The following is a 25,972-nucleotide window of genomic DNA, read 5'->3' on the forward strand; positions in this document are numbered from 1 at the left end:
ATGCTATACGAATGAGTATAATGTGAAATTATGCAAGAGTCTTAAGATTGTTCAATTTACTTTATTCAATGCACTGTCAAGGAGAACCTACATCAAAGATGGCCAGTAAATTCCATGAGTACAATTATCAAAAATGTGTTGCACTATGCCATGCTAGTGATTTGTTCAGTGTGTTACCAGGGCAACTTTTTTTTTGCGGTGTCTGAATAGTTTTTTTTTTATTGTGCCAACAGTTTTACCCTGTAGCACCTTGCATGCAATTTTTTTTTTCTCCGTGTCTAGCTTGCAAATTTTGTATTTAACAAATTCACCACAACCCCCCACCCCTCCCCACCCCACCTATGATAAATGTCATGGGTATGCAGTTTTGATTTCCATGCATGGTGATAAGCGAAGATCTCATTACATGCAAGTTCCATACATGTCAAGAAAACTGACCAATGACAATGCAATTGTGGAAACAGAAAGTAAAAATATGCAAAAACAACCTGAAATGACCACAAAATGTTTTCTTTGCATATTCATTTCCATGTCCAGAAATGTACGTTTGTCTTGTGATTTTCTGATCATGTCAAAATTTGCATGATATCTTGCATACCCTTATCTTATCAAATCTTGACATCACCAAATGATTAACTAATCGTTATAAGCCGAGCACTCACATGCACAAAAACACAGATCTAATGCACATGCATGCATCGGTATATTTAATTCAACATTTCTGAAATCACAAAGCTTTCTTCATAATAACTTTCCATTTTTACTTCTAACTATTCATAATTGTCATTCCAATTGAATAATATACTTGACCATAAAGGGTCAAGTAGCAGCTGACCCTACATTGTACTACCATTATTTGCTCTAAAACTCTGCTCTGTAAAACTGCTCTAAAACTGTTTTAATCATAGACAGACTTCTGGTATTCACCTATGATTCATGGTACTAATCAGAGCAAATATGATAAATCAGCCTCATGCATTACACACAAAGTGTAGTGACACGTAATTTTTTAACACAATCGTAAGACATACTGTATTGATAACAAAAACATAGTTTCCAATTTACTGGGACAAACATTATATGCTAATGCCATATGTGTCACATGTCTGCTAGACCCAGTTGTGTCTTCTCATGGGATGTATCTATTGTAACCACAGACTATTAAAAGCATTACCCTTGAGGGATAAACAACCTAATTAAACTACCAGGGGTATTTGCAAACATTTTTTTTTTAACTTTGATTTCTCATTACAGTAAACCGAGCTAGCCATTTACATTTTGTTATAGTCTGTACTAAGGCTAGGACTGGGTCCTGAAAATGCATCAGATTTAGTACCGGTACATACTAAGTCACACTTTTCTTAGCACAGGCTTAAAGATCAAGGAACTGTACACAAACACAACAAATTTACGGTGTTCTTAAAATCCCACTAAAACATGTTTGGCGTCCATAAACATTTATTATTCGAAATGTGCTTCCTGCAAAGTTAACATAGTATATTTATATACTCCTTGAAACTATAAACAATACACAAACCAGCGTATAAAACAGTTCACCGTTACGTAAAGACAATATTGAAAACATCTTTATAATGGTCAACAAAATGGGTTTCTAATCCTTCTGTAATGAATTCGGGAAGATCAGCAAAGTCTTTTTTATTCTCTTTAGGAAGAATTATACAATCAACACCAGCACGACGAGCCTGCGCAGAAGAAAAAAACAGCATATGGTTATTGTTAGTAGAAAGTAAGCCATAATAATAAAAATTTGCTCTAATAGTAGCACATACTTTAATATGTAATGGGTGATTTTCCATTCAACTGTGAGATTTCGCAAGATGCATGAAAGACGCGATATTTGATTTTGAACCCAAATTTTTGTTTCGTAGCTCACATCGACTGGCCAATCCTCGACAGAGGAATATTGCTTTCGAATACCCTCACTTAATCGAAATTGTCTATCATCAAATGTGTACAGCACATTATTAATCATGGAAATATCCCCAAAATATTTTCGCATTTGTCGAATCCCACACGATGTTTGACACTACAACGACACTATGACCTTAGTTTGGACTGTTTTTACATTCGATTTCACGCATAACGCGTGATTCTCGCAGTGAACAGAAAATGGTCAATTGACAAGCAAAGGTGTGTCAATCAAACTAATGAATGAAGTACCGATACTACCCCGGTAGTATTAAAGATGCACTAATAAGAGATCAAATAAGATATGGAAAATTGTTTTTCATCAACTCTTCAAATTGTTGGTTTGGCTACAAAATAACAGTATTATCTACATATATACAAACTGTTTAGAAGAACATTTAATAATTAATGTATGCTTACTGCTATGGTTTTTTCTTTGATTCCACCAACTGGTAATATTTTACCCGTTAATGAAACCTCTCCAGTCATTGCTGTATTATGTCTGATTGGTTTATTTAATGCAAGCGACACTAGGGCTGTTATAATTGTACATCCTGCACTTGGGCCATCTTTTGGAGTAGCACCCTGGAAACCGAAAAAAATTAAATTCATCGGCAATGATGGTTCATTCTTTGGCATTTGCATTATAATATATTTCAATGTCAAACAAGCAATAAGGTATAACTCTGGTTAATAAAGTATAACTCGAGTTAATGGGGTATAACTTGGGTTAATAAGGCATATACTGTGAAATTTTTATTTGCCATGGGAAATGGACCTTTGATACAAATGACTAGACTGGCCCAGTCGTGACAATGATTTTTTTAATGATAATTCCTCAAAGATTGTGTAGAATCTGAAATTTAAGAAAGAATTATAAAACTGCCACAGCTGAGTCAGTCTAGCAAATGGTCACAGAGATCTCATAGATAGCACAAAAACCATTACGACTTGTTTTTCCCACAGCTCATCATTACATTCACAGTGTCAAACAACATAATTAGCTTGACCATTAATGAAGGGTATTCAATCAACAAATTTCACGACTAAAATAAATTTACAAAACTGAAGCTGTATATTTAATGTTGTGTTAATCTACTCTCTATTCAGATAATACCATAGAATATTAATAGAATAACATAAACCTTTTTAATTTATCAGGACCTACCTCAGGAACATGTACATGTATATGATTTTGATTGAAGAATTTATTATCATCTTTCATTAAGAAAGATTTGGCAAAGGTGTAAGCAATATGAGCACTTTCTTTCATGACATCTCCAAGCTGTCCTGTAAGTTCCATTGAACCGTCTTTTGCATCACTTTCATGTCTTTTAATAGCAGTCTCTATGTACAACGTTGAACCACCTACACAAAATAAAGCAATGTTAGTGATTTGTATAAAACCATTCATTAATTAATTAATTTTATTCACAGGGTTTTAAGTTCATGGATTTGACAGTGAAACAATGAGATCTATTGTTTCTTTACATATCCACATGGATTTAATTTAGTGGGTTTCACTTATCAGCAAAAGTTATTAATATTTTTATTAAGTCTTCAATTGGCACGTCTTGGGATTGGTGGCTATATTATATTTTTGTACATGTCCAACACCATGGTAACTGTAAACTTCCAAGGCAAAAACTTAAAATAGGGCTATTTTACACATAATAAGTTAACTACTCCGAGTTTATTTTTCAAATCAAATAACATCATCAATTACGGTGAAATTGATTAAAGTGCACACACAGGGATGGGGGGGGGGGGGTCATCACTTGCGCATGTGCGGAAATTGAGTCCCGAGCGATGATAGCAATGCATAATGAAAACACAAAGGTTAATGAGTGGATGCTTGTTTGTAAACAATGACATGCTATGGCCATTTGCCACAAGCACAGGTGGCGTCTCCTTCAGTTTAAGCCTGTAGCAGCAATATTTGGAATGTATAATCTGTCATTTCAACCTGGTTAGTTTTCGCTAAAATTCCACTCACAAATCTAAGGCTTCGTTATTCTAGTATCATATCAGCATTCCCACCAAGTTTTTAAAGTGGGGGTTTCTATACCCTCTCATTTATAAAATAAGGGTACACAGAAACAAGCAAGGGTTAATTTACTTTATTATTCCGAATGATTTTTAAAATTGAGGGGTTTTCTGCACCCTTTCATTTGTAATATGAGGGTGCAAAATCAAAGTTGCAGGTAAAATACCCTCTGCAGGAGATAAATGGGAACACTGCATATTAAAAAAAAAATAGTTTGAAATACAACATCATCCCTTGCAAAATAGTGAGAATTCCATTCTGATGCCGATGTGATCCTGTACTTTGATACAAAGTCTAATTATGGTATGAAAACTATAGTGTCACCCAGTTCACGTCTTGAAAGGGCATGATGCCTGGCAAATAACATTCAATATCAGCGGGCTTATATTCCAACTTTTGTGAACTGATTTCAATGCAAGAATGTTCCTTACCCATAGCAGTCCAAGCTAATCCCATGACAACACCAGGGGGTGTGGTTTCATACATTCTGTCACTAGTAAACAAAGGTTTACCAACAAAATCTTGCAAGTTATCTTTAGTGACATCAAGAGAGGCGACCTCATCGTTGATAATTTTGAAAGCTGCTTTGCGGTATATCTGTAATACAAAATTACCCACATTATGATACACATGATTAAATTTATGACACATACGACTCGATTTATGGTATATATGATTGGATTTATGATACGTATAATTAGATTTGATAAAAATGATAAGATTTATGATACACATGATTCGATTTATGATACACTTTATATTTACGATACATATGATTAGATTTGATAACATCAGAGTTGATACACATTACTAGATTTATGATACACATGACTAGATTTATGATACATGTACATATGATTAGATTTGATACACATGATTAGATTTGATACACATGACTAGACTTATGATACACATGATTAGATTTATGATACACAAGATTAGATTCATGATACAACATATGATTAGATTTATGATACACTCCTTTTACAGAAATGCTTTGAATGATATACTTGCAAATAAAAATCATGCAGAAAAAAAAATCATCTTTCAAGGCTTACTTTCTCGATATGTTTTTGTAAATTTCTGACTCCACTCTCTCGGCAATATGCTTTTATAAGGGTTGTCATAGCATCTGTGGTAATATTCAACTGCTCAGCTGTCAGACCGCTATTCTCACGAGCTTGCGGTATTAAATATTTCTGAAATATTAAATATAATTAATGCATTATTTACATATTTTATAATGATATGGTGCAGAAGCCTGACCTATTCTGGTAGGTAGTCCGATTCTGTAATGTTGGCCACTGAAATTTTGTGTAGAAATAAAATTGTTGGGAAAAAAGTTCATATTAAGGGTATGCCATTTTGATTTATGTACATTGATGTGAGATCATATTACCTCAAAAGTTCTATGCACTCATCAATTTATCATGTTTTATGCATTGGTAAAGCGTATTTGAATATAGAACATGAAAGATACACACAAAAACAGCAAGAGATGTGAACACTAACCAGTTCTTTTATAAAATTGCTCAATGCATTTAGTATTTAAAGAAAAGCCTGTTGTGAGTGTGGTTTAGTAATTACTGTTATCGCAAGATGTTCTAAATGGATCTGCATCACATATCATACCAGTTGTATACCCTTATCTTATAAATCCTTGGATTCACATAGAATCCATAAGTTTTCCATGTTTTAGTTTGCTGCTGTTATTATGTTCATATGGTGCTGTTTTTTTGTTGGAAAATTTTGATAATATTAAAAGATTTTACCACATACTTCTGCTATGTTGACTTTCTCTTCAGCCACATACCCGGATACATCGATCATTTCCATACGATCTCTCAGAGGCTCAGGAATTGTATGTGTAACGTTAGCTGTACAAATAAACAACACCTGGATAATAGATTCAAAAGTATTGATAATTAGATATGCATAAGTAAAAAAATAGTATTAGGAATTCCCTCAAAGTACGTGAACTGAAGAGGTAAATTCGACAAAAAAATATCACCAAGCATAAAAATAAAGGAAAGAAACCACAAGATGTAAAGCTCTATGCTAATAAGCATGTGAACAAGTATGTGAACAAGCATGTGAACAAGCATGTGAACAAGCATGTGAACCCTTTAACAGCCTACCAATATGTAAGTTTTGAACAGTTTTATGTATTTTGCTAGAATATCTTGATTATTGTGAGCCAAATGCACATAATTTCCTACTGGCTACAGATTTTGGTAATTTTTCTTGTTGAAAAAATATGACTAAATTATGTTTATTTTGTGAATTGTGCGTAATTTGACATAATTTAATGATGTGGTTAGGACTAGGGTGGGTTGGTTAAAAAGCAAAATGAATTGCAAATTTAAAAAAAAATAAAAAAAATATTATAGGAAATTACCTTTGATAAGTCAGTTGGTACATCTAAATAATGGTCTAAAAAGTTATGATTTTGTTCTGGATCCAACAACTCTAATAAGGCTGAGGAGGGGTCGCCTTGATAACCTTTACCAATTTTGTCAACCTGTTGAGTAATTGGAAGGAGAAGTTAATAACAAAATTGTAATTACCAAGACAATATGTTGGTTGCATCTGCTAAGTTGCCTGACGACTACGTCAACAGTTGCCTGACTACTACGTCAACAGTTGCCTGACTACTACGTCAACAGTTGCCCGACTACTACGTCAACAGTTGCCCGACTACTACGTCAACAGTTGCCCGACTACTACGTCAACAGTTGCCCGACTACTACGTCAACAGTTGCCTGACTACTACGTCAACAGTTGCCCGACTACTACGTCAACAGTTGCCCGACTACTACGTCAACAGTTGCCCGACTACTACGTCAACAGTTGCCTGACTACTACGTCAACAGTTGCCCGACTACTACGTCAACAGTTGCCCGACTACTACGTCAACAGTTGCCCGACTACTACGTCAACAGTTGCCCGACTACTACGTCAACAGTTGCCTGACTACTACATCAACAGTTGCCCGTCTACTACGTGTGTATTTTGCATTAAGCCTCACCTCGTCAATTAAAACTAGCGGGTTCTCGGTTTTGGTTTTCTTCAGACACTGTATCATCTTACCAGGCATGGCCCCAACATATGTACGCCTTTTAACAATAAATAAATACGAGGTTATTACAAGTATACCGCTAAGTAGGCATTTCATCATATCAATATTATTACAAGAACAGTACGCAGCCATATTACATATTGTAACAGAGGATAGTATTAGAAGATACACATCTCTTACCTATGACCCTTTATTTCAGCGACGTCAGTCATTCCACCAACACTGAATCTAAAATACTGAAGATGAAAAGTAAAAAAAAAAAGCATTGTTAATGTTCCTGCTTGTGTTATAAGGTGCGAGATAACACTTGACTACTGAGGCAATATCCATCAACTGACACCTAATGCTGGTATTAGGAATATCGCATACATTTGTCCGATGTGATGTGAGACGTATGCGTGAAGTTTGAGCATAGTCAGTCCAGGCATGTCAAAAATGAGAATCTGGTACTGCATGCTTTAAAACAAAAGTACTCACATCCCATATCAAACAGGACGCGGCGCGACGACTGCCGCCCTATAATCTGTAGAAAACAACCTGAATAATGTCAGGATCATAATGCATTCTGATTTTGCGTACAGTTTGAGTACAGAAATCATACCAAACAGAACCGTGACATTGAATTTATAAAGAACCTTCTAAAATAACGGAAAGTGGCATTGAGTTATTACAACAATGAACAGTATGTTTTATAATAACATAGCTAAATTAGCAAAATATTTGACGAGCACAATTTTTAAAACCACAAAAGTAATTAATTATTTTTTTCTTTTATTTTATCGACTGATATTTTTTTCTTTTATTTTCTCTTTTAATTTTTTTGTATTTCTTTGTATTTATGTTTTTTATCATACAAAAAGGCATTAATGTTTTTAAAGTTATTGTTACTATTTATTTTGTGATTACACTGTGACCACCCTCCATCCAGAACTCCAATATTTCATGATTTGTTGCCATGCCAACTGATTTTATACAATAATCAGTGGCAGTTGTTCTACATTTAATACAAAGTATAAATGCAATTTCTTTTGATTGTTATCCAAAGTACGGTGCTGGCCTGCAATTAGGTGCACCAATCAACACAAGACACTGCGGCCTATCTATAATCCGCCATTTTATTTGAGTGTGTTTGCTACTTGACTCTGCCCGGTGATGTCGTCATGTGCGCTATAGAAGGAGGTCTGTGATTCGTTGACTAAAATCGTCGATAGTGGGTCTCGTTGAAATCTTGTTACATAGGCATCGGATCAGATGTATGTAGGGTGGAATTAAAAAAAAAATCACAAAATCAAAGTAAAATAAAAAGACATTAATAACAAAAGTAATAAAAAATAAAATTAAAATAAGTTTATAGCCAAAATAATTAAAACCTGTACACTATATCAGATTTTAATCAGATTGGACTGAGATTTGATTCCAGAATAATGTACCGGTACATGTGCCATTATGCATATATTTTGGCCTTAAAATGGCTGGCTTTCGGCCATCTTGAATTGATTATGAAACAAATGCATGTGCATAACATGCATGTCTAATATATAGTTCGATGTAAGTGTGAAATTCAAACTTGATTGGTCCAAGCATGTATGAGATACTGCTGGACAGGCACTGACGGACAGACACACGAAGGTCAATCAATAAGTTTTTTAAGTAATTGTCCGAACAATGCAACATGTCATGGCAAGTTGGTAAGTTGAAATAAGCAATGTTTTCTAAATTTTTAATAATTTATGCACTTATCACCCGTGTCAGTTACTGTCACACAAAAAACAAAATATCTTTTGGCCAATTCTGTAAATAAAGAAACTTTTAAACTTGCAAATTTTCTGAGAAACTTGATGGTAGAAGATACATTTGTGTTTTTTTTGGTTTCCATTCATTTTTCATCAACAAAAATGTTACTGGATTTTTTTACACCGGGAGTCACAGTGACTTTCGTTAAATAGTCACCATAATTACATTCATATTGCTAAGATTTTTGACTGCGAATGAACGGTTTACAGTCACCTTGTCTTAATACTCACCTGTCTATTCAAAGCCTTGGCTATAGACTTGGCAATACTGGTTTTACCCACACCAGGAGGTCCATAAAAGCACAATATTTTACCCTGAGTAGATTTTTTGAGCTGGCTGACAGCAATAAACTCCTATTTTAAAGATAAATGAAGGTGAAAGGTGAAAGGTTAGAGTTGACTTTTAAGGTACTCGCTAGTACTATCCAGTAACTATGATGTCATTAGGTCGTTGGTAGGCGGCCATTTTTTTTGGTAAATGAACAGAGAATCTATTAATAATGGACACAGGTATTTGATTTATTAAATAGGGTAAAAATTGTATCACAAATTTGCTTCTAAAGTATTACTTAATTATGGATTTGGGTATATACTATGACCTTTTGGGTGTTTTTACTCGGTACAAATCATACTTTCAGAGAAAAAATAACAAAATGTCAAAAATGGACATTTTGGTAAAAAGTATTCTCCAAAATCTGATTTTTTATGCGAGTTTCATGAACAAAAGCATAAAATAAAATAATAGTGTAATCAAGAAAGCTAATTTATGCAAATTAGGTAACTAGTAAACCAAAAAACCTAAGTACCAAGTTTCATTGAAGCTGATGTGTGGTTAAGATATTGGTGGAAAAGTTAAATACTAATATGCAAATTAGGTAATTAATACATCTATGTACCATGTTTCATTGAAATCTGTTGAATGGTACTTAAAATTGGTTAATTATTATGCTAATTAGGTAAATAATATGCACAGATTCCAACTCAAAACTAATCAGGTCTGTGCTTTATCCCAGGGCATCTATATACAATGTTTCATTGAAATCTGTTTTATGATACATAAGAAAAAAGTGAAAAGACTTAAAATTGACCAATGAATATGCAAATTAGGTAATTACTATTCACAGGCTTTTAACCAAAAACTAATTAGGTATGTACTTTATCCCAGACCATCTATCTACGAAGTTCATTGAATTTTGTTTGATAGTACATGAGAAACAAAAAAATCATAAAAAATTGCTACTACAAAAAATTCATCATGTCTAAACACTCAGAGAGGGTTCAAAATGGCCACATACTGTTTAACTAAACTTCAAGATGGTTGCCAAAAAAAAAGTCAATCACTCAAACTTCTGAAAGTTTGGTGCACCAGATTTCATAGTCCCCAATAAGATATCTAGACTAGGGGGAATGGTGTTCAAATTCTAGGGCGACAAAAAAAATGGTGGAAAAAGAAAAAGAAGAAAAATAGGGTGCAAACAGACCCTAATGAACTAACCAGAATCCTATTCTTGACATCCTCCATTCCATAATGATCTTCTTCAAGGACCCCTTTAGCTATTTTTAAATCTAAATTTTCCTCACTGTAAACACCCCATGGTAGGGTAGTCAACCAGTCAAGATAATTCCTTGTTACACTAAAAAAAAAACAATTATGGAAACCTTGCCCTTAGTAACATTATAATACATATATATGTTTGAGAATATGTGAGATATGGTTGGATACGGACAGACAGACACACACAGGTCAAGTCCTTGTTTTTAGAACTTCGTCCAAATTGGGAATAATAAATCTGACAAATTTCTACTTCTTGAGGTGTCTGCAGATACAATAAAGAAGCAATCGGGCAATCTGCTTCCAACAATAAGTCAAAAATAGTCTTTTTTGCAAAAATTAGAGAAACTGTGGAGTAGAGCTTAAAAGTGTATGCAGAAGTCAGTAACATCAGGGACAAGGTAAACACAGTGGAATTATTGATACCTTGCACTTAGTAGTTGATGAAATACATAAATTGAGCAGATATATCATAACATAATCACAGAAGCATTAAGATACAGCATCTATATTGCCTTACCTAATTTATAATCTTACCTGAATTCAGATGAATGGTTGTCTAGGAAACCTAACTTATTCATTTCTTCATCAATGACTTCCTGTATAGCTTTAGGTACTACTTTATCCTGAAATAAAATGTTAATTTTTAGTGACTGGTTGTCACAGTGTAAGGCCTGCTTATTGCTATTGAGCACCCACAGAACTCGCACTGGACAGGGGGTTCTTTCACTGCTAGAATGAGACAAGACAATAGTACTGGAAATGAAATAAACATACACCAAAATATCAAGTTAAAGCTCCTGGCTTGTTGAATAATGAGAAAGGCCAGTGACTCTTTGCAAAAAGAAACTCTTGGATGTGTTATGACAACTGAAACACATCATGCATGACCTTCTCAGATAATTGGATCGTGAAAATTATCATTTTTCTTTCACAGGCAAGACCAATCAGTTGGATATATTGATGATGATTTTTTCATTTATTCATTCATTCTGAAGAAAACAGTCACCTGCTCACAGAAAGATGTATGAAGTAGTCAATTCAACATGAAAAAAGATGAAGAGAAAAACAACAGTTTTTATTGCTGGGCAACAAAAGACACGTTTCAAGTTTCTAGATAAAGTCATTCTCACCTTCAGTCTTTCTTTAAATTTTTCCTCAATGGCGTCCTTATCGTCTTTTTCCAGGCCAAGTTCTTTTTTAATAATTTTAAGTTGTTCTTGAAGCATGTACTTTCGGTGAGTTGATTTCACTTTGTCTTCTACCTGTATGCAAACAATGATTATTAATTAATCAAGGAAGACAGCCATCTATACCATAAGTCAGGCATTGACACTACATTCAAACCCTTGTTAATGACCATCTTTATAAAAACATCACCTGCCTATACAAACCACTTTACTGCACTCCCAAAGCAGCCCACCTGTGATCACCCTTTCAGAAATATTTTTGCAGATTTCAATTTGTTTAAAGACCACAATGATAATTAGTGTTCTGTTTATAAAAAAAAATTTAATTTCAGAAAGACAAATTTATTCGATTTTGTTCAACTCAAATTAATGTGTAATCTTATTTCTTTCTAGACTAATATTATGTCAAATGTACGAGTTGATGATCCATAACAATATAATCCAACCTCCATATAAAGACCACCTGTCTATTTTTTATGAAGTCCCTTGGGTGGTTGTTATACACAGGTTTGACTCTCTCTTGAGGTGACATTTTGTTTTGAAAGTGTCCTAGACGAATGTCAAATAAGGCAAAATTACACAATGAATAGTACCTGCAGTTGGACAATTATAATCTTTTGTGTGGGTCTAACTGTAAGTCAACGTTAAGTTGGCAACAGTTGTCTTGGTTGCTTAGGTAATTCCGCTTTTAGTTTACTCAACATACATATGTACCGGTAGTCACCTTGAATTTTTTTAGTCCGGTAATCAAATCAAAAACTTTTTGCATTTACTTATTTATCATAGCACATACTAAATGCTTCATGAGATTACATTTGATATTAAAGTGTGTGAGAATTAAACTTGATTTACCTCCCTCCCCAGTCTTTGTTGCAATTTACTGACTTCATATTCTTTCTTCAACAACGCCAATGCTAGCCGCAATCTCTTTATTATCTGTACAAGAACATGAGGAGTTTTTTTTTTTAAATTATTCTGCAATTCCAAAGAAGTATCTTTCCCAAGATATTCTAGTAAAGGAAACCATCACATAGTAATAATGTCAAAGAGAGGATAATTGTATCATTATAAGAATTATAAAATAAGGGGTATGTAAGTTTCATACCCATATATGGTGTTATGAAATGAATATCTCGCATAATGCGAACAATAATTCTTTTTGCACATTGGAAAGTGATCTTGTTCTGTGCATGTCGATTGAGTAATACTAAACAATAGTGTCACAGCGAATGCTTGGAAATGTTCAATTGCCAATTAACCGATTAAAGATCTTTCATTCTCGCTTGGTGCAATATTCTTGATATCTTGATAAACCATGTCATGACTATTGTTTGCTATAATAGAACAAAATAGCCATAACAAAATGCAGCAAAACACCAACCTGGGCAGAACTTGTCCGAAAATATGACTCGTCCTTTCAGATATTGCTTCTAGTTTTTTAAACAAAAAGGTCAGCAATTTTTATCAACATTTTTATGTGTAGTGAAACTGACAATGTAAAAATAATATGTTAGGTGCTGTTAAAGTTAACAATGGCGCTCAAATGACCTGAGACACAATAACAATAATAAAATCAAGTTGGGAGATTCTTTGGCTCTATAACAAGATCTCTGTGCAGACAATTTGCATCAACTGTCTATTCAGCATTTTGCACTCACATTCATCTCCTCCAAAACTTCTTGTAGTTCTTCTGAGTCGGCGCCAGTTAGTGCAGCACCTATAATAATAGACACATAGTAACAAGACGAATATACCGTATATGCACAGTTAGAAGCACATTTCTAATAGAAGTACACATCAAAAAATAGCATTAATTGAATGCTGGATCAAGAAAATATAACTTATTTTGAGCATAGACATACATCTGTCATTTACTAATAGTGCTACTAATAGAGCAAATACAGTATGCTGACATTGACCATTGTTGGACTTCTGTGTTATTGTACTGTTTAATACTGCATTACTTTAACCAATGCTCATACAAGTCTATTTTTTTACTACTACTTCTAGGCTCAAAGACCTGAGTTTGAATTAAATTCATGTAAATTCCGTTAACTTTGGGCCAGTTTTATTCAAAAACAATGGACCAATAATTAGAGATTATAAAATAAATTTAAAAAACATCATATTTTACTAAAAATGAAACAGAAATTGGAGAAATTTTGATCGAAAAGTTTGGATAGGAAAACAATCTAGCTATAAATATTGAAAAGAAAAAGTAGAGTTCAATGTAACATGGACAAACATGTTGTCTCACCCCAAAACATTCATATCCGGAATAGCCTATGGTTGTGCTTGTCAAAATGTATTGTTCTGCCTGACTTAGATACAGACAAGATTTTAAAAATACAAATCTCAACAAAAAATTAACAAAATTTTGGGTGTGATTCATTGTTACTTAATCAAAATTCAGAAAGGTTGGGAAGGAATAAAACACTTGCCTAAGTCGCTCAGATATACCGGGTTGTCAACCACTCTCCCTGCTTGTATCATGGAAGCAACCGACTCTCTATCAAAAAATGAAAACAGTTCTGTTCATTAATAAGATAATATTGAATATTAAACACGATTTACTAATTAAAACAAAATTTGAATATAATCAAATGACTTATCTCAAAGTAACTTTCTCTAAACTACATGTATTGGTAAAACTAATGATAAAACTGAATTAAGAAACTAAATACCAATGAGATGGAGAGAAGTATTCATCTTCACAGAATTTTTTTCATATTTTTCAACTAATATATATATATATATATGTTTATCACATCACTTGTCTGTAGTGAACAGAAATATCAGCTAAAGCAAAGTTTCCATAGCAATAGGTTTGGAAAGTGTTCATATAACAAGAAAGTCCAATATTGCCATACTTACCTATACAGTGGATTCAGCGAGATAATATCACGAATTGTTTTCACAACTTCAGCGGTTAATGCCTAATAAGAGTTTTAGAATTTACTGTTATCCAGTGTTACAAGTAGTGCTACAAGCAATACATTGGATTTCCAAAAGGGAGATCTAATTATGGGTGTGGTTGGGAAGCACAGACAGAAATCACAGGAAAAACAATATTTTAGACAGCAATTTTTTTTTTCTAAAAAGTTTAAAAAACAAATTCATTAGAGATTATTGATATATTTATTATAATGATATAAATATGCAAAAACCAAAAGCAGTGAGATTGTATCAATAAAAAAAAACTACCTTCACTTCATCTGTACTTTTGTATTCATCATGGCGTAGATTTTCAACATCCACCATCACGACCAGATTTTTATTGGATTCTGGAGACGATGTTGGTTTCAACAGTTCTTGTGTGAGGTTCTCTTCTTTTTCCTTTATTTTTAATGGCGCTAATACTTCTGCACTGTCAAGAACATTGGTGATTCTTATCCTGGGACGAAAACAGTTGACAAAATTGTATAAACAGAGTACCAAGTAAATGGAATATATTATATGATGATATCGATAAAAACATAACACATAGTAAAGAAAAAATTATTTAAAAAATATTTTTTTTCAGCTTATTGTAGAATCCTTTATATTCACTTACATTCCCTATATTTACTGAAGAGATACATCTTTCTTTTGTAAATCAGCAAAAATATCATTTTCTCAATGGTTTGCATCTAATAATCACAACATTCACAATGCAAGTTTCATCACTGTTCCACTTTGAACACAAAAGTTGATTTTGGCAACAATCATACAAATTTACCACATCTTTTTCCCCCCCGATTTTTTTCAAAAATTATGATTAAAATCAGTAACCAATTAGAAATTCATTTGGTTTATAATTTACAAAAACAAGCAGCCTGTTGGCTGTGATAGCTCCGCTGTTAGCAATGCACATTAGAAAATGAACAATATGTATACATGTAGTATTAAAGCAATCAGACTTGTGGGTTTTAAACAAGAAGTTGAAAATATCACTTTTTACCAAAAATGACAAAAATATTCATAAAATTAGAGAATTGAAGATATCATCATGAAATGAACAAATCTGAGAGAGGTCCACATGTAGTACCTATATATGTAATATCAAAGCAATCGAACTTGCAGTTTTTAACAAGAAGTCAAAAATATCACTTTTTACCAAAAATTACAAAAATATTCACCAAAAAAATAGAATTTGAAATTTTTACATGAAATTAACAAATCAGGAGAAAGAACCATCCAAGGTACTTGCATATCAAATTTGAAAACATTCTGACTTGGGGTTTCGAAGAAGAAGTTGAAATTGTAAAGTTTACGACGAAAACAGACAATCAGTAATATGAACAGCTCTGCTGTGTAGACAGCAAAGCTAAAAAACAGTTAAAATACACAAAAATGTTGTTATGTTGCTACAACATTTTGATGAGGAAAAAAAGCAGCCTGACTTTTGTGAAACTTGGTTCTCACAATTGCACTCAAATAACCTAATCGCATAAATTGAACACTTTAATGTACAATATTTGTATACTGTAGAATACTTTATTTTAGCTGAGATTAATTTTCGCTGAAAGGGCTTTTTGGGTGTTTTGTTTGGAAATTATTTTTTTGACAAGTTGAATGTGAAATTTAGAAGAAAAAAAAGTATATTCGATGGATTTTATTTTCACTGAAGCATCTTTTCAGCGAAAATAAATTCCAAGCGAAAATAAAGTAATCTACAGTAAACTAAACACGCATGCAATCATGTAAATGATAGAGGTTTGGCTATGGACAAAATATGTCACATTTATCACCGCTCTCCCTTGCAGAGTATTCGTGATCTAGGGAGCCACAGAGAGCCACAACTAGTGGGACGTTTCCTGATGACTACCTAGCTTAGTGATAAAAGACCCATATTCTCTGCGAAGGAGAATGATTTATCACTACATGATGAATGCATTTAAGGTAGAGATGCAGTTTATTTGTGAATTTCAATCAAAAATAGTTTTTTTCGTTTTTTATATAGATTTTTATCTAAAGAACATTCTGTGAAAATTTGACCAATGAATTCTTATTGGAACACCATTAAAATTGCTGTTTATTTTCTGGTTAAAAATAAAAAACACTCACACGTGGCAATGTTTATGTCCAATTGCCTAATTTGCATGTGTAAGCAAACAACAGGACCTTTGATTGACAATATGCATATCGAGATTGTACGGGTCATAGTTCATTCAATTCACGCGCATGTGCAATTATTCTCGAATCAGTTATCGCTCGCTAGCAAACCAAACATTATATTTCCTCAGCGTTTTTTCCTAATGTTTATCATTACATTATGCGTGGTGTGAAAAGAAAGAGAGGTAGAAAGAAGATTCAGATGATTTCTATGTCGGAAGAGGCAAAAGCTACACTGAAGGCATCAGCCCACCGAACGAAAAACAAAATCGGTGTGAACGTCCAAACGTGACTTTCCCTGAAGGCATGAATCCGAGTTTCTGATTGACTGAGAGATTATATTTTTAAATAATTGTTCTCAAAAAATAAACTGAGCATGTGAAGAATAATTTAACATTGTTTACAGTGATAACAGCTCATTGTCGAAACGAAGCTTACCCATTCACGCTAGTCACAATAAACATCATACTCTTGAATAGGCGTCAATGACTACGGTAAAACTTAGACTCTATATTAGGCATCAGGAATGATTGAAATGTCCGAAAATGACGCCAAAATACACCTTAAAAGTCCTATTTTATTTTTTTCTAAATCCCATCCCGAATTTACGGCAGAATCTGGTCCCTCAAATAAGGGATACGTGAGCTTTGATTCTAACCGGATATATTGCACTGGGTCGGGGAGATACAAACTTTCGTGTATCTTTTGTCCAATGCTAGGTTCTAGGTGGTGCGAGACAGCTTTGTTTGCAACCGGACGAACTCCGTTTAATTCAATGAAGCAAACAACTGACAATGCTAAAATAAATTGCAGAGGTATGCTAAAATTAAATGAAAACAACCAAATAATTTCAATGAAAAATAAATCACAGAGAGAGGTAACTTGATACATTAACAACTCTTTTGACGCGCTGACCGCTTCTCCGCGTCTGATGTTTTGTTTTCCTTGTCATAATACTTACTGATTGATGATTTTGTTTTGATTTTTGAGTTTTTTAGCCTGCAACTCGGCCACGACCTTTGCTTTTTCCGTGAAAAATGGGGAAGTTTACGTCATTTTGACGGACATTCCATTTTTTTTAAACTAACGAGCACACTGTTTAGTACTCCTATTTTTTCATTTGCTGATTTCTATTCAGAAAAATTCGACCGCTCGAAAATGCACCTTAATTTTGCACTCATGTCATGTCAGATTTCCAACACAAATTATTTAAAACCGGTCGAAATTTTAAAACTTTTACGTTAGGAGCTAGAGCTCTCTCCTTGCAGCGACCGTCGCCGGTAGTACAACAGCATGTTTTGTACTAGTATGTACATTCGTGCGCTGATTGTCTGCGACTGTCTTAGAAAATCCCTGAATAATGTGTTACCAAAATCGGAAAAAATAAAAAATTGCCTCCTTAAAAAACGAACAGAATTCAAATATTTTTTTTTAACAAATATGTTGCAGTGGGAAAATGGGATTGGAAATGTTGAACAAAACTTCTGTGCCTCGCGTTTCGATTCTAGGATTACGCGAATATTCATTATTGTGCGTTCGCTTCCTGGAGTTGGTTCAAAATACTACATAAAAATCATCAAGGATAATTAATTTAATATCCCACTTTGTACTCTTCACGGTAAACCATAGGCTCTGAAATACTCGTAGATTTTTTATTGAAAATACATCGAAGAGAAGCCATGATGTTTCGATCGTGATAAAAGGTCACCTTCCTAGGACCGCCCTCTGTTTAATAATTCATGAGATGATGTCATATTTACTGGGCATTGACACGTGTTTTTTTCACACATTATTGACAAGGTGTTCCCCCTTCAAAATGCGTCCGGACAGTTTATTACTGCGAGTGGAGCAAAAATAACAAGTCCGCAATTAACATGGATATATAAATTATGCAAAAATAGAAAAGAGTGAACTTTGAGGTCATGCTGTGTAATTTTACCAACAAACGGACTTGAAGTTTTTGAGCTAATTTTTTTTAAACCACTTTTGTCCAAAAAAGCATATTTTTGACCCAAAATCAAAAACGCATTCTGGATATTTAAAATAAAGACAAGTTTTACAAAGTTTGTATAATAAGCTTTCAGAAAATATATAACATGCTGGATATATAATACCATCTTCATTGTCTAATTACTCAATTAAAAAGCAAGCCAAATAAACTGCATCTCTACCTTAATGCTTCTGAGCACTTCTATCTAAGACACGTTTTGAACACAGCAAACACTGTGCTGAATTTTTCATCACTGAAATTTAGAGCTATGGAACATACCTCCTGTGTCCCATTACAATCATTCTTATTTTCTCGCCATGGTCTTGTAGTTCATGGATCTGAACAAATGTACCAACTGGGTAAAGATCATTCACATCCTCCATAATGTCTAATTCATTACTGCAAGAAAACACATGGGTTTTGTGTACACGTGTAGAGTTTCACGCTGGACTTCTTTGATCATTTATTAATTTTGTTTATTTGAGCTTTAGCAATATACATATGATATTACAATCAGGAATGGAAAGGGACATCAGGTTGTACAGAGAAATGAATTACTACAATCAAGACAAAATCAAACATAATTGCTGAGCATTTGATTGTAGTCTATGTTTATAAGTACCAGAGACATTTCTCGGAAAACTGAGAGGGAGCTAGATGATTCTATGAATTAAACAATTGTTGAGAGTTAAGAACAACAAAAAACTGTTCACAATGCTTTAATAGTATTTGCTTAAAACCTAAATTTCCAAGCTAAAGGCCCATTAAAAGTACCCTCAGCCCATCCGCAATTTTCAAATGGAGAACCCCCTAACTGGGGAGTAGAATTGAGAAAAGCAATAAGGCCTCTACACTACATTCAACCATGGATGTACTTCTTAGTACATCCATGATTCAACAGAACAGTTTTATGGGAAGAATGTGGAATAAACATCATTGAACAGTGACATATACTGCAAACAAACTAACAATTACCTGTCATCTTTCTTGAGAAAAACACCAATATACGGCTGGTTAAGTTGCATTTTTCTTTTGATCAAATCAGCAAGAGATTTGTCATTGACCTATTAAAAAAATAAATACATCATTTCTGTCATGCCACTCTACTTGTACCTAGCTACGCAGCTTATTAATATCTCATCTGGGTCAACGTTTTGACCTTAGATATGACTTTTTGTATGATAACACCTTTATAATGTAAACATTGTAATTTAGAGATCAGAGATCTGGTGATTACGTGAAATTCCTCTGGCCAATAGAGTTTTCATTTCTGAAGACGCGATGTTTGCATAAATCTGCATGATTAATGATGATGTAAACAATTTACTACAGCATGACTTGCAAGAAAATAATTCCTATTGTTTAGAAGCATATTTATAGTATACCTGGGCCTTTAATAGCCTAGTAGGTAAGGTACTGCATTAAAAAAAAAATATTTTATATAGAGTATACATGTATAACCACCAGCAACTCCTATCCAGATATGTTAATGTTAAAAACAGAAAGGGAAAAAAAAAACAGAATGTTCTTCTAAGTTCTATTATGAACCATGTAGGATTTCAGTGAAGTTGATTGTGAAATCAAATTTACACATTGGCAATGTTTGGATTACAGCAAAATCTAATCTGTTGGTTTAATTTTTTACAAAATAATTTTCAGTCGCAGCTCACAAGAGTTTTGTGATTTCACTAGGTTTTTAAGAGACATGTTTTTTTACTATAATCTCATGAGTAGTAAACCAACGATATTCACAATTATACCGGTATAGCGAAAGCAATAGTAACAAAACTACAGCTTATGATTTTTACAGATTGGGCTTACCTCGATCATTTTAATAAATTTGGGAAATAAAGGATTTCGATTGACAGCAATAACTGGAACAGGGGAGAATGATTCGGGCACTGTCATTGTAGCTAATGATGAACCTATCGGTGGTGAAATTGGACGATACGGAGGTGCTTCGTCACCACTATCGCCGCCTTCATCGCCCCCATCTGCATCACTTGGACCGTCTCCCTGTGATGATGAACTATGTTCATTGCTACCGCCTCCGCCGTTGCGAAAACTTTCTCCTCCGTCGCCACCACCACCACTTCCCCATCCACTCCAAAAATTACGGTTCGGAGACGCACAGCTAAGTGTTCGGTGTAGTTGATTCAGAAGTGTCTTTGTGTTAGATGTTCCAAGGTATGAACAATTGTATGCGGATCTATGAATGTTTAGGAAGAGAGAGTTCTGGAAAGATCGACCGCGATTCGTCCCCCAAGACTCACTGGAGTGCACATATCTTCTGAACACAGCAATCCTTGTTTGTGAATTTCGGCAGATATCTAAGTGTCTAGCATGCCCGTTTGACTGCCTCGTCAAAACAGATGAGAAATAACAACGATTCGAGGAAAACGCTGGTTGTTTGAGCAGCCCAGTCCGGCGAAATTTCATCATGTAGGTCGCCATTTTGTCTATGACGCATTCTGGGAGATCAACTTTGACCTCGGCGGGCACAAATACAGGTCAAGTCCGCTTAATAAGGTATGTGCGTATAAAACACAATAGTATTATACAGTATATTTTAAATCCTGATAATTAGATCAGTCGCATTTATTATATATTTTCTCTCTTTTTTTCAGATTTATCATTGCTACAGTACACTGAAACCCGGATCTCGACGATTTACCTGGACATTACTACTAATAATACCGGTATAACTCATAATAATAACTTTATTACACAACTTAACCATCTGTGGGTTTAGTAAGGTAAAAAAAAATATTACAAAAGACAAATAAAATAAGACACAGTAAAACACTAAAATTAAAATACACTGAAATTCAGCATAGAAAGAAATACAAATTAGAAAATCTCTGAAAAATTGATTAAACAGCAGCAAGGTTCTCCCAGACCACAGTTACATATTTATCTTTTAGAAAATTGTATTTTTTAAATAATATGACAAAGCCATATTATTTCCCATTATTTTCACAAAGCTTTCCATTCTGGACAAGTCATTAATTTTTATTTTAAAATACTTCAAGACATGTTTTCTCTCTACTTCATAGAAATTGTAATCTAAGATGAAATGCATTTCATCTTCAATTTGATCTGAATTGCATTTTTTTGCAAGTTCTTTCATTTTCTGGGGTTTTTGGTTTACTCTTCCTTCCCAATTCATTTTCAAGGTTGTGGTCACTGAGCCTGAACTTTGCTAACACTCTACGTTGGCTGAAGTTTTTCATTTCATTTAGATAGTTTTCTAATTCAAATTTTTGTTTAAATATACTATATGTTTTAAGTTTGTTCCCCTCTTTTTATTTAATTGTTTTCTCCATGATTGAATAAATTCATTTGATAGCTTTGTTTTTACAACATTGGTTAGTTGATTAATATTGTTGATCTTGTTAGTTTCTTTTATTTTAGACAAGTTTTTTTCTCCAAAAATTGTTTTTATTTGAGTAATCCAGGTAGAATTATTTTGTATTTCCTTTAATGCACATTTCAATATGTGATTTTCAGGAAGCAAATTTATTCTGTACCAGTATTTAACCTTTGAAACCATTGCATTTATTCTTACTGGTAATCTACCTAGTTCACCCCTTATACCAACTGATGGTGTAGATTTACTAACACAAAGAATAAAACGATAATAATTATTACAAACTTGCTCTAGGTTATTTGTGTCATTTGTTAATTCACCTGCCCAAATTTCTGACCCATACATTAGAATGGGTGTAACCAACTGATCAAATAATTTTAAACACAATGAAGTTGAAATCACTTTATGACTACCGGTAAGTATAGTTTGTCTAATGGCAAATAATGTCTTCATTGCTTTATTTTTTAGCATACAATGGTTTGTTTTAAATTTTCCATTCGGAGTGAATATCATACCCAAATAACAGAACTCCTTGACTGGTGTTATGTTTTTACCATATATAATAAAAGTTTGGTTTTTCAGTACTCTGTTACTTGTGTTGAATATCCTCACTTTGGTTTTCTTAACATTCACATCAAGATTACAGGTTTTACAATAGTCTGCTAATTTATTCAGACAATTTTGTAAACCCTCTGCAGTCTGTGAAAACAAAACAAGATCGTCTGCATATAAAATAGAGTAAAAAAGATAAAAAAAAAAATGGCCAGCACGTACCATGACGTCTCCAAGGCGTCCAGATGGCGAGTAACGTGCACGATCAGTACGTTGGATGTAAGTGAACTAAAATATTACCTTTTGTAATAGAACATTAGTACTAGATTTCTTTGTTTTGCACTAAAACATTATGCATACTTTATAGGCATAATACACCGCCATATTATGAAACTGATTGCAGAACGTGTGCGGATGAAGTTTTAAACTATTTTCTTCATATAAGTAAACAAACTTGGTTGTTTTTTATTATGATGAAGATTTTCTGTTAGCAATGTATTTGAACAATGTAAAAGATTGGGTCATGTAGTATGCAAATTAGTCTATTTGAATAAGTGGCTTTGTTTTTGGAATATTTGTTGGTATGTATACATATAATATGTAAAACATAATCTACTGAGTGTTAGATAATAAACATGCTATTATACCCTGGTATACATATAAGTGCCTGAGAAATTTACATTGTTTTTTACCAATCATAAAAGCAAACAATACTTATAAGTATTTCCGTTGAGAAAATATGAATAAATTTTGTTTTCGACCCGATAAGGTTTTTGAATATCCGTTTTGTTTCAAGGTCATGAATAGTTGATAAACAAAAATAGATATCTGTCATTCGTTTCTATCCCCTCCCAAAACTCTCATTGCGGAGTTCTTTGCACATGTAACATGTAACCACGTTTTCCGATAATTATCGGACAATCACGATTTACAGAAATCTGGACTCATATCCCAGCCTGTTTAATATCGATTTAAAAACTCAATAACTGTCCGATAATTACCTATTTATTCAAGGAAATGTTTAAACATGTTATGATTTTATGATAAGATATCACATTCAAAATCCATTTACAAAAAACAAACGTTTCTAATATTTAGTGGAGCCTGCGGCTTAATTGTTGTAGTGCGATGACATCACGCCCCGTATCGTGCTTAACGGCATTTGCTGGGATTCCTGTATTCTGTACTCTGCATCATATTTATTTTTATGTTTTTCTACCAAATGCTCAAATTTCCTTATATTGTATACAATTTACCAATGTGAGTAGGTTGTATATGTGATATATTACATATTGATCACAAAAAGGGGACAAAAAAGTGTCATTCTATATTTCACGACTAAAATATCGATTTTTATTTTTTTAACGTTTTTAGCAATATCTTCACTTTATGTGTATTTGTAATATTCTAATTTCCATTACTATAATTATATACACATTGAGTAATATGCACAACGAAAATTTTAACTAATTCGCATCAGTATTTCTTATGTTATAGATGAAATTTTTTTCTTAATTTCTGACAACAGATTCTATGATGTCATACTTTACCCATGATCCTTTGCTTGAGAATCAAGATGGCTGACTACATAATACTGATATAAAGTTGTATATCCAGAGAATGAAAAGTGATATAAAAAAACTGTAAATTGCATTCTCCTATATTTGTGGAGCTTTTTCTTTATGGGTCATTATGTTGTTTGGACTGATGTTTCCTTTAACATGGATGTTGATGTTTAGCTTCATTGTGTGTCGCTTTTAACTCAAGGCTAGTTGTGCTGAGAAAAAATGTTGGAAAATACATTAGGATTAGGATTTATTATCTTGAACTATTTCTCTTCTTTTTGACAGTTTGGTTTTGTGTTTGCGTGTACACATGCACGTGTGCATTACACTGTACCTTTCACTGTTTGCGCTGGCATTGTAGAATGATCGCTGTGTTGACTTTCATCCCATGCCGGGAACAGCCACTGATGGCGCTGTATAGTTTCGGAATCTGTAGTGGCTCGCAAAAGAAGACATATACGTATAGTAAGTATAGCTGCACTTGTCAAATCTGGTGACCAGTTTAGTATGGTAGAAAGCGTGTACAGTCTTCTAATAAGCACAACAATTAGACAGGGTGTAGGACAAAGCCCGGCATATGTGCCTGTGGCATTTCATAAAAAAATGCTTTCTACTAATAATTGCAGGTTAAAGGGCGGTGGTCGTCGCGCTGTGCATGTGCGAAATTTGTGTTGACAAACATTGATTTTCCCACAATCCAATGCGCTCTTCTAATATAAATCACAAGTATGAGGTTTGATCTAGGCGAGACTTGCACTAATTACCGCCAGTGACTTCTTCGATACCGTCCAATCATCTAAAAAAATACCTAATTAAAGCTTTGTAACGTCTAAGTTTGTACTCGTTGATGTCGTTGAAATTTTGGCCAATTATATGGAATTACCTCCACACGTACATCCAATTAGTGAGAGGATTCCTTGAACTCCATGTTCAATGAATCCTCTCACTACCAAAGTCTTGCATTCTTCCTTAACTTTCTTCACAACCTTCTACGTTGTCTCCGTCTTCAAAACCAAGACACAAACCTTCCCTTAAAAACAATCAACATGTATTAAATAATCCATGTAAACTTCAGTGAACTTAGCCAATTTATAGTTCTGGTTCCCATAACCCTGGATTCAGGACCATGTGTGTGATTGATGATTCCTGTTTGATGAGCAATTGACGTCTCACGTCATAGCTGCTGTTTTGGTTCAATGATCTATACTTGCATGCAGGATCTTGTTTATTTTTTGGTGTTTTTCAGTAAAATAAAAATCATGGGAGTGTGTAAATGGCAAAAGCCGGGTTACCGATTTCTTGCAATTTATGTACTCCAATATTTTTTATAAAAAACACACACCAACAAATGAACAAGAGACTGTATGTAAGTGTACTCAGTGATCTGTGAAAATATGCACATGTATCTGCTTTCTCTCTCTCATATCTGTTTACGCGCTTCTGTAATTACCCTGCTATAAAAATTATTTTTTATAAAAACTTCCAGTCGATATTATTACAAATCAGCGTCATATCAAATAGAGTGATTATTCTCTCGTATTGCTACAATAAAATTGTACCGCCGCATGATTTATTTTTCTTCACGTACTGTTCGAACACCCATAAAACAATGATGACGTTTAATGCGAATATTGCAACGTTTACAGTATCATATTAGCTAGTGATATTCAATGCTAAACGTCACAACGTAGTTCGAACACCCATAAAGGACACAGACGGGCCACAATTGCTTACTCTGGGAGTGGCCCCATGTGCCCACTATGTAGAAGTTTAGTGAGTAACACGTTTAATGATATATGCCCTTCGCTCTA

At 33.7% G+C, this 25,972-nt stretch overlaps 1 protein-coding gene across 1 annotated transcript; it reads right to left on the bottom strand.

Moving 5' to 3' along the window:
* Positions 1-41: 41 nt before the first annotated feature.
* LOC100369052 (lon protease homolog, mitochondrial-like) lies at positions 42-21,137 on the bottom strand. Its single transcript, XM_002738993.4, has 21 exons — positions 20,496-21,137; positions 19,650-19,738; positions 18,954-19,073; positions 14,795-14,984; positions 14,465-14,526; positions 14,032-14,099; positions 13,249-13,307; positions 12,443-12,526; positions 11,534-11,665; positions 10,938-11,026; positions 10,344-10,482; positions 9,080-9,202; positions 7,236-7,291; positions 7,005-7,092; positions 6,375-6,497; positions 5,756-5,872; positions 5,035-5,175; positions 4,408-4,573; positions 3,098-3,297; positions 2,350-2,514; positions 42-1,703 (listed from the first exon to the last, which is right to left on the bottom strand). Exons 1-21 carry the CDS (start codon positions 21,126-21,128, stop codon positions 1,560-1,562), a joined length of 2,988 nt encoding a protein of 995 aa, XP_002739039.4. The 5' UTR covers positions 21,129-21,137; the 3' UTR covers positions 42-1,559.
* Positions 21,138-25,972: the final 4,835 nt, after the last annotated feature.

Source organism: Saccoglossus kowalevskii, chromosome 13, assembly GCF_978046115.1.
Source record: "Saccoglossus kowalevskii chromosome 13, keSacKowa6.1, whole genome shotgun sequence".
Taxonomy (NCBI): domain Eukaryota; kingdom Metazoa; phylum Hemichordata; class Enteropneusta; family Harrimaniidae; genus Saccoglossus; species Saccoglossus kowalevskii.